Source organism: Lipotes vexillifer, unplaced genomic scaffold (genome assembly GCF_000442215.2).
Source record: "Lipotes vexillifer unplaced genomic scaffold, Lipotes_vexillifer_v1.1 scaffold533, whole genome shotgun sequence".
In the NCBI taxonomy this organism is placed as follows: Eukaryota; Metazoa; Chordata; class Mammalia; order Artiodactyla; family Lipotidae; genus Lipotes; species Lipotes vexillifer.
In genome coordinates, this window is record NW_006773553.1 from 1,700,922 (window position 1) to 1,710,929 (window position 10,008).

General features: G+C 63.4%; 2 protein-coding genes across 2 annotated transcripts; one reads left to right on the forward strand and one right to left on the reverse strand.

Moving 5' to 3' along the window:
* The first annotated feature begins 373 nt into the window (after positions 1–373).
* MAPK7 (mitogen-activated protein kinase 7) lies at positions 374–4,520 on the forward strand. Its single transcript, XM_007448412.1, has 6 exons — positions 374–605; positions 1,249–1,414; positions 2,058–3,136; positions 3,233–3,792; positions 4,138–4,271; positions 4,367–4,520. The coding sequence occupies exons 1-6, from the start codon at positions 374–376 to the stop codon at positions 4,518–4,520; spliced, it is 2,325 nt and encodes a 774-aa protein (XP_007448474.1).
* A 945-nt stretch (positions 4,521–5,465) lies between these two features.
* On the reverse strand, positions 5,466–7,628 carry MFAP4 (microfibril associated protein 4). Its single transcript, XM_007448419.1, is given in 6 exon segments — positions 5,466–5,968; positions 6,115–6,297; positions 6,374–6,470; positions 6,920–7,074; positions 7,287–7,365; positions 7,594–7,628. Coding segments are annotated over 6 exon segments (1,023 nt in total). The 5' UTR covers positions 7,600–7,628.
* Between the last annotated feature and the right edge of the window lie 2,380 nt (positions 7,629–10,008).

Consider the following 10,008-nt stretch of genomic DNA (forward strand, 5'->3'; position numbering starts at 1 on the left):
GGCGGCCCGACCCAGTGAGCGAGTGGGTCTTCGGGTCCCACCCCCCACCCCGACCCGGGGACTGAGAGCCGCCGACGCCGGGGAGCCGGGGGGCCGGGACCTCCGAGGGCCTGGGCGGCATCGGGGTGAAGCGCCATCCGCCGAGTGCCGACCGAGGAGAGCGGGCGCCCCGCCCCTCGCTTTCTTCCTGGACCGCGCCTCGCTGCGCCTCCCCCACCGCCGACCCCGCGTCCCGCGCGGGCCTGAGCTCCGGGCTCCCGCGGGTGCGGGACACGGGCTGCGTGCGCCGTTCGGCCTGCGGGCCTGGAGGCTTCGGGGGGCCCCCTGAGTCCGGGGCCGGGCCTCTGCTCGCCCGCGTCCCCACGCAGACGCCATGGCTGAGCCCCTGAAGGAGGACGACGGCGAGGATGGCTCCGGAGAGCCCCCCGGGCCGGGAAAGGCGGAACCCACCGGCCCCGCCGCCTCCGTGGCGGCCAAGAACCTGGCCCTGCTGAAGGCGCGCTCCTTCGACGTGACCTTCGACGTGGGGGACGAGTACGAGATCATCGAGACCATCGGCAACGGGGCCTATGGGGTGGTGTCCTCCGCGCGCCGCCGCCTCACCGGTGAGCCACCCGCCCGGCCTTGCTCGCACGTGTGGAAACCGGTTCCCGGGGGCTGAGACCCGCCCCGTCCCGAGCAGCCAGCGGGGACGCTGGGATGTGAATTCTGGGTCAAGTCAGCAAGCATGGGTTGGGTGCCCCTGCGGGCCGGCCTCTGTATTGGGCTCGGGTCTCTGAAACTCTGGTGGCTTTACCAGCGCATCAGCCTACTTCCTTCTTAGGTGACAGTCCGGGTTAGACCCGAATGGAGGTTCTCCAGAGTGTGTTCTGGAGCCAGAGACTGGCGCTCGGGGTTGGTGGTGGGATGGATGAGGTCTGAGATGCAGAGTGTAGGGAGGTAGGGTGAGCACAGGTGTGAGAGTCTAGAGTCTACCACTAACTAGCTGTGCAACGCCCAGCAAGCTACTGAGCCCAGGTCTCCACGTCTCTAACTTTGAGCTATGAGTACCTGCCTCAGGAAGGAGGTGAAGGAGAAATCTGATAACGTACGTACTATGCTTAGCACAGAGCCTGGCACAAAGTAGGTACTCTGTAAGCGGTAGCTGTTGTCACTTGAGTCCGCAAAGGGAGGTATTGAAAGGGGCCTTGTGCTACTCTGCAGCTAACCAAGGTACCTTGTGGCATCTGCTTTTCCCCTGTTCCCCAGGCCAGCAGGTGGCCATTAAGAAGATCCCTAACGCTTTTGACGTGGTGACCAATGCCAAGCGGACCCTCAGGGAGCTGAAGATCCTCAAACACTTCAAGCACGACAACATCATTGCCATCAAGGACATCCTGAGGCCCACTGTGCCCTATGGCGAGTTCAAATCTGTGTAAGGAGCGGGGATGGAAGAGGGAGACGGAGCAGGGACCTTTTCTGAACGCTGGGGCCATGTTGCTGAAGTTCTAGAAGAGTAGCTGAACCTAATGTAGGGAAGGCTGGGAAAATTCCTGCGATTCTAGGATCAGTGCTCCCTTGGGGCTTTGCCAGGGATACATGTGATTCCTCAAGAAGAAGGCAGAAGTAACAGTTTTATAGGACCTCAGTATGTAGCTTGGCAAACGTAGGACGTTCATTCTATATCTGTACCTTTTTATTCCCATAGCAGACATCACTAGTCAATCACAGAACACTGTCCTACAGAAAATGGAGACGACTTTACAGTTTTCATCATAGTCTTTCAAGCAGCCACTGCCAAACAATGGAGAGGGCTCCCGAACAAAACATGTTGGCCAGCCTGGTTTAGTCCAACCCGACCTTTGCTCTGATGGTGAAACTAGATCTGGAGAGAAAAGCGATTTCACTTCACTTAAGTTAATGGAAGAGTTGTAGAGAATCTAGAATTTTCATACCCAGTGGGTGGCCCCTGCAGAGTCTGAGAGTAAGGCCATGGCATGTCTGGAGCGGGAGGGCGTGGCGAGGCCGGGGCGGGAGGGTGGGCAAGACAGCCCCTGCCTGTGTCCCCTGCCCCTCAGCTATGTGGTCCTGGACCTGATGGAGAGTGACCTGCACCAGATCATCCACTCCTCGCAGCCGCTGACGCTGGAGCACGTGCGCTACTTCCTGTACCAGCTGCTGCGGGGCCTCAAGTACATGCACTCGGCTCAGGTCATCCACCGCGACCTCAAGCCCTCCAACCTGCTGGTGAACGAGAACTGCGAGCTCAAGATTGGGGACTTCGGCATGGCCCGAGGCTTGTGCACCTCGCCCGCCGAGCATCAGTACTTCATGACCGAGTACGTGGCCACGCGCTGGTACCGAGCCCCCGAACTCATGCTCTCCCTGCACGAGTACACGCAGGCTATCGACCTGTGGTCTGTGGGCTGCATCTTTGGGGAGATGCTGGCCCGCCGCCAGCTCTTCCCAGGCAAAAACTACGTGCACCAGCTGCAGCTGATCATGATGGTGCTGGGTACCCCGTCGCCTGCCGTGATTCAGGCCGTTGGGGCTGAGAGGGTGCGGGCCTACATCCAGAGCCTGCCGCCGCGCCAGCCTGTGCCCTGGGAGACGGTGTACCCGGGTGCCGACCGCCAGGCCCTCTCCCTGCTGGGGCGCATGCTGCGTTTTGAGCCCAGTGCCCGCATCTCAGCAGCTGCCGCCCTTCGCCACCCCTTCCTGGCCAAGTACCACGACCCCGATGACGAGCCTGACTGCGCCCCGCCCTTTGACTTTGCCTTTGACCGCGAAGCCCTCACACGGGAACGCATTAAGGAGGCTATCGTGGCCGAGATCGAAGACTTCCACGCACGGCGCGAGGGCATCCGCCAGCAGATCCGCTTCCAGCCTTCCCTACAGCCTGTGGCCAGTGAGCCCGGCTGCCCCGATGTTGAGATGCCCAGTCCCTGGGCTCCCAGTGGGGACTGTGCCATGGAGTCCCCTCCACCGGCCCCACTGCCATGCCCCGGCCCTGCGCCCGACACCGTCGATCTGACCCTGCAGCCGCCCCCGCCGGCCAGTGAACCAGCCCCTCCAAAGAGGGAGGGAGCCATCTCAGACAACACCAAGGCTGCCCTCAAGGCCGCCCTGCTCAAGTCCTTGCGGAGTCGGCTCCGAGGTGCCTGGCAGAGGCCGCGGCTGGCTGGGGAGCGAGAGGCAGAGGGGCCCCAGGCCTGGACAGGCTCTTACCATCACCCTCCTGTCTTCTCCGCAGATGGCCCCAGCGCCCCCCTGGAAGCTCCCGAGCCTCGGAAGCCGGTGACAGCCCAGGAGCGCCAGCGGGAGCGGGAGGAGAAGCGGCGGCGACGGCAGGAGCGGGCCAAGGAGCGGGAGAAGCGGCGGCAGGAGCGGGAGCGCAAGGAGCGGGGCGCCGGGGCCTCCGGGGGCCCCTCCGCCGACCCCCTGGCCGGGCTGGTGCTCAGCGACAACGACCGCAGCCTGCTGGAGCGCTGGACTCGCATGGCCCGGCCCCCCGCCCCCGCGCCCACGCCGCCCCCCGCCCGGCCCCGCAGCCCGCCTGCGGCCCCCCCGCCACAGCCTACCTGCCCGCCCGCTGGGCCTGCGGCTGCTCCACCCCAGACCACCACCTCCTCCGGCCTCCTGGCCCCCCAGCCGCTGGGGCCCCCCCCTGGGCTACCTGGCGCCAGCGCCCCGAGCGTTCTGCCTTACTTCCCCTCTGGCCCACCTCCTCCAGACCCCGGGGGCGCCCCTCAGCCCTCCACCTCCGAATCACCCGACGTCACCCTGGTGACCCAGCAGCTATCCAAGTCGCAGGTGAGGGGAGAGGCCTGGCCGTGGGGATGCCTGGATCTGAATCCAGGGGAGGTGGGCTTGGGAGGTCGCTGGGGGCAGGAGAGGCTGTTGTGTGTCCTGGTCCCGTGGAGCTGAGTGGCAGACCAGGCTCGAGCTCTCCTAGCCTGCCTGCTCGCTCGCAGAAGTAGCGTAGCGCTGATGAGCCGGTCGTTGGAGACCCCAGCCCGCACTCAGTGTTTGTTGAGGCTGGGGCTGTCACCACAGGTGTCTAGGCCCACTTGAGGGCAGTGTCAGGGTGGGGTGCCCTGCAGACCTCAGTTGGCGCTGGGTGGTTCCCGTGTTGTAAGCTGCCATCATCCCCTGCAGGTGGAGGACCCCTTGCCCCCCGTGTTCTCCGGCACCCCAAAGGGCAGTGGAGCGGGCTATGGCGTTGGCTTTGACCTGGAGGAATTCCTAAACCAGTCTTTCGACATGGGCGTGGCTGACGGACCACAGGATGGGTAAGAGCTGGGCCGGGACTCCAGAATGGGCTATGGCTAGGGGCTCCCAGCACAGGAGGAGCCCCTCACCCCGCTCTCCCCCTTGCCGCCCTCAGCCAGGCCGACTCAGCCTCGCTCTCAGCCTCCCTGCTCGCCGACTGGCTCGAGGGCCACGGCATAAACCCTGCTGACATCGAGTCCCTGCAGCGTGAGATCCAGATGGACTCCCCCATGCTGCTGGCTGACCTGCCTGACCTCCAGGAGCCCTGAGGCCCACAGTCTGTGCCTTGCTGCCAGGGGCAGACCCAGCTCCAAGATCCGCAGGACTATTCCCGAGGGCTGGAGCCCCGGGCCTGACAGGGGAAGCTCAGCTCGGATTATTTTGCAGGTTCATCTCAGACCCACCCTGCGGCCTTAAGCGGCCACCTGAGCCAGCACGAGCCACGGCAGGAGGGGCAACCCCGTTTTTATCAACTCCAAGCCCTAATTCATATTCCCCCAAATCTCCCACTCCACCCGGCCCACCCCCCCCCCCCCCCCCCCGAGCGATACTTTTCAGTATTGTATTTTTATTATTATTATTATTACATTATTATTATTACACAATTTTTTTTGCCATCAAAACGAAGCCTGTGAAATATAAGGTTCTCTTTAGTGCCTGTCTCCAGGGCGTATTTCTGGAGTTAAGGGCAGGGTGCCATCAGTGGGGGAACCAGAGCTTGGGGGCCAAGCAAACGCATCTGCGTGCACAACAGCCAAGGCCAGTTCATTCAGGTCCTGAGGTTTATTAAGACCTCCACTCCCCACTTGCTCCCAGCCCCACAGAGGTTGCCCTCTGCCACCTCGCATGGTCAGACTCACCCCCGGGGCGGGTGGGGGGACCTCACAATCTGTGCCTACCTTGGCTGTGGCTGTTCTAGTGTGGCTTGCGGTAGCCGGGGTGAGATATGGTTTGGGTGTCGAGCTTTGGGTGCCTGGGACGGGCAGGGCAGGCGGGGGAAGTTGAGCGTGAGAGTGAGATGGGGCTGGGGGCCCATGGTGCTGGCCGCTGGGAGGGAGGTGAAGGATGGGAGGTTCTCTGCTGGCTGGCGGGACTGCTAGGGCGTGGCGGTGGCGGCCACACGCAGGTGGCCTGGCGTGTTCCGGGAGTGGGTCGGACTGCGCCGCCGGTCTCCCGGCGCGGGGCCCTGGCGGAGGCCGCAGTCGGGAAGCCGGCTAAGGTGGGACACCGGCCCGCAGCCTTCCGGACGGGGTCCGAGTCCAGGCCGGGTGGCGGTGCCTTCCGGAGGTCTGGGAGGCCGCCAACGTGTAGCCGGGTGGAGGGGAGCGGAGGCCCGGGCGAGAGGTGGGCGTCGTGGGTGTGAGGGGAGCGGTTGGGCTGGAGCCACGGGGCCCCCGGGAGATGAGGGCGCTGAGGGCAGCGGGGCGGGGCTGGGGCGGGGCGGCAGAGCGGGGGGCGGGGCCAGCGCCTCAGGCCCGGCGGATCTTCATCTCGGTGCGCTTGAGGGAGTAGTAGAAGCCCTTCCACTGGGCCCAGTTGATGCCATTGGCGTAGGAGAGGTGGGAGCCGCCGAGGTAGAAGCCGTTGAGGTTGGCGAAGTGGCAGCTGCGGAACCAGAAGGCGCCCGACGAGAGGGCCGCGCAGTTCTGCACGAAGAGGTCCTGGTCCCGGTCGAAGGTGGAGAACTTCTGGCCGCTGTGGTAGGACAGGGAGTCGCCTGGCGGAGGGGAGGGGCAGCCTGGGGACGGGGCCTCTCCCGAGCCGGACGCTGGGTAGCTGTGCGTCCGCAGCTCGCGGGGCCGCCTGGGCGCGGGGGCAGCCCGGCCTCCCCACAGCCCCTCCGCGGCTGGCGGGAGTGGGTACCTGCCCCGCCGTCCTCGAAGCCCGACACGTGGAGGCTGTAGCCGTCCTCCTCGGCGCTGACTGCGTTGGGCGAGATGGAGAAGTCGGCGTACTTGGCAAAGGCCGTGTTGTTCTCGAAGTCCTCCAGGTCCACCCGCAGCTCATACTTCTGCTTCAGTGTCAGGAGGTGCAGGTTCTGCAGCCCTGGGGGGGGCGGGGGGCGTGCCGGTCAGCGGGGCCCTGGCTCTGGGGGCCCCCAGCCTGCCGGGCCCCGCCTTACCCAGCCAGTACTCCCCATCGGCGCGGCCAAAGCCCAGCTTGTAGTCGTTCCAGCCCCGGAAGAAGCTCACTGAGCCGTTGAATCTCTTCTGGAAAACCTGGAGCAGAGAGGATGGGCCTGGACGCTCGAGGGGCCAGGGGGCTGGGGCCTCACCCGGGCGCGGACCCTGTGAGGCTGAGGCAGTTTGTGAGAGGACCACGCCGGGGGCCGAGGTGAGGCACGTGCCGGCACCAGGCCCCTCGGGGAGCGGCTGCTGAGAGCAGGAAGAGGTGGAGGGGGCGTTCTAGAATTGAGGCGCCTGGGGTTGAGGCCGGCGCCGGCTGTGTTCCCTTGGGCAAGTTACTGCACCTCTCTGGGTTTTGGTTCCTCATTTGTAACCTTGCTCCCGGGATTATTCTGAGCATTACAGGCAGTCACCTACCTTGAGCATCTAGGAGTCTGTGGTGGCAGAGATGCACAAACTGTGCTGTGTCGTCCCTGCTTTAGAGACGAAGTCGCAGGCTCACAGCCGTGCGGCTTGGCCTCCGTGCCCCCCCTTCCACTCACCGTCCACTTTCCACCCTCGGTGGTCATGTCACAGAAGACGGGCACAGGCACGCTGGGGCCCGAGGGGTAGATGAGGTACACGCCGTCCGCCTGGTAGCCCTGGGCATAGATGTCGTCGCAGTCCAGGGGCTGCTGTAGGCATGACCTCTCCAGAGCTGGGGGCGGGGTGAGGAGAAGGGGCCTGAGGCACACCAGCCACCTCCGCCCCCCCCGGCCCCCCTTCACCTTCCTCCCCGAGCTGGGGGCGCGTACCGTCTGGCCCACCTGCCCCCTCTTACAGGCTCAGCCCTGGGGCCCAACTCCCAGCTGCGATGCTCAGGACAGCCCCCTCGCCCAGCCTGTGGGCTGTGCGAGTGCGGCAGCTTACCATCTCCCCGGATCCCCAAGACCTGGGGGACGCAGGGGCCAGTGCAGAGAAGCAGCAGCAGCGGCAGAGCCAGAAGGGCCTGACGACAGGAAAACAGGGTCACCCGCCCAGCCCCAGAGCCCCCGCCGCCTCTGCATTTGCCCCTCGGACGAAGCAGCCCTGCCAGGAGCCCCTGGTCTGCGCTTCTGCCTCCACACCTCCCCTGGACTGAGCCCCGTCCCTTCACAGCCCCCCGCCTGGCAAGGGTCCTCTCTGCAGGGTGGGTTCAGTCCCCTGTGGCCCTGAGGCCCCCGCCCCGGCCCGGTACCTTCATGCTGCCAGCTGGGCTCCAAGCGGCTTGGTGTCTGCTGCCCCAGACTGCGCCCCAGACTGAGCCGGCCCAGAGTTATGTGCTGGGCCCCCGGCCAGCCGCTCCAGCCCCGCCCCTGTGGCTGCAGAGCCCCCTCTCCCCCTCCCCCGGCACAGAACCAGCATCCACTTACACTGTCAGTGGTGCCGGGAGGTGGGCCCCAGCCAAGGGACCACCTGGGCCTCATTAGCCCCGCGGGGCAAAGCGGGCGGAAGTCCACGCCCCAGGGCTCAGACTGGCCCGGACTCCTCCCCCCCGACTGGCACCCCCAGCCCCTGCCCCGCCTGCTGACGGCCCCCCTGCCCACGTCTGTTTGTTTTCTCCCTTCTTCCCTGGCCTGGGTTTCATTAGCCGTCATCACTGGGGAAAGGCTGAGGTGGGGGGGGGTACGTCTGGGTTCTGGGGAGCGGAGGCCCATTCTGGGGGAGCAGAAGGTGGGGTGGGGGGCAGCTCCAGAGCTCCTGATGTGGGGCCGGGTGCTGGGGCTGGGGCGCAGGGGCAGTGGCCAGGCGTATCCTGGCAGCCCAGGGACATTGCTGAGCCGTGAGCACAGCCTGCAGGCATCCAAGTGCTCTCGGCCAGCTTGAGCCAGGGCCCCTTCCAGCCCCTTCCAGCACCCCTCAGGCCCCCTCCTTCCCCCTCCCCCAGAGGCCTTCTGTTTTGTTCTTCCCCTAGCCGCAGCCCCTTCTTCCAAATGCCTTCACTCGGCTCCCATCCCACCTCAGACTCCCCTCATCCCCTCTCAGCCAGTTTCCTCAGCCCTAAAAGGCCGCCTCCTCCTGTCCGGCCCCCTCTGCCTCCAGCCACCCTTTCCCTGCCCCAGTCCAGCAGAGTCCTCGGCACAGGCTGCCAGGATGGTCTCCCCTGGGGGCCGCCCTGCCACCCCTTGCTTCGAGCCTCCCTGTGGCCTCAGGGCTGAGCCTACACTTCTCACCTTGGATTTGAGAGGAATGCGAAGTGTGGCTGAGGCCTACCTCGAGGGCCTTACAACCTGACTGCTTGTGACTCACAAAGTACAGCTCGGCCTCACCAGGCTTGTCGCATGGAGGCCCCGCCTGAGCCGGCTCTGTTTCCCGCGCGGCCGCCCATCTCCTTACTTGGCCTTGAGCGCTGGAGGGCAGGGGCTGCGTCCACTCAGGTCAGGTGTCTTCGGAGCACCTGCCGTGTACTGGCTGCCCACAGAGCCGCAAACACAGGCACCAGGCAGTTCATTGCACATGTTACGCATGTCGGGGATGAGCATTTGTAGAGTGGATGAGATGTGCAGAGGCTCAGAGTAAGAGAGCAGCTCTGGCCCCGGGCCCCCTCCTCACTCCTGAGTCTGTGGCCCCTTGGGTGCGCCCAGCTGGCCCTGGTTCTGTAAGTGCTGGTGAGAGTTATCCTGGGGGATCTGGAGCCAGCTGCCTGCATTCAGATCCAAGTTGTGCCACCTGTTAGCTGGGTGACCTTGGACAAGTCACCTAGCCTCTCTGTGCCTCGGTTTGCTCCTCTCTAGAACAAGTGTGGTCAGGGTCTGTCCTTCAGAGGCCTGTGTGAGGACTGGGTAACAGATATGGGGCGCCTAGCACAGGGCCCACGATTGGTAACTATTCAGTAAATACGTGCTGTCATCATCATAAATGTAGTAACTGTTCTTCCGTGAACTGATTGCCTTAAATGTGATTTTCATCCTTGTCTGTGGAAGAGATGGTAGCCTTCCTCTCCATAGCCATTCTTCCCTTAGTCCTGAGTAGTGAGGTCCTGATTCTTAGCTGGCCTGATTGTCCAGCTTCCCTTGGTGAAGCCACATGTCTGAATTTTGGCCAAGAAAATGCAAACAGATGTGGTGCAAAGGCAGCAGCTATTCATTCCCTCTTCTTCCAGTCCTCTGTCCTGTTCCTGGGCATGATGGCTGGCGCTCTGGCTGCCACCTTGGACAGTGAGGAGGAGGCCCCTTCAGGGGGTGGTGGGAGGTGATCAGGGAGGATCGTGGAGGAGGTCCAAAGCCAGCTCTGGACTGCCCTTCTCCAGCCCTCTTTTACATGGCAGAGAAAGAAACTTCTATCTAGTTTAAGCCTCTTTGGTTGTTTCCTGTTACACACAGCTGAATCTAATTCCAAAACCTCTCTTTTCAGCAAATGCCAGCTAATTTTAGCACAGGCTACAGAAAGGAAAATAATGAAAGATCAGTCATCAAAACAAATAATAAAACATGTCCTAAGTCAAGCATCAAAGACTTCTGCTGAATACAACTAATAAACATAGGAACCCCTCCCCCGCCAAAACCGAAAGAACACAAACCAAAAACAAAAAAGGAAAGAAAGAATTAAGCAATGATGTTGTATCAGTCATATTTTGCCTAGGAGTTTTTTCTTAAAAACTTAATATTATGTG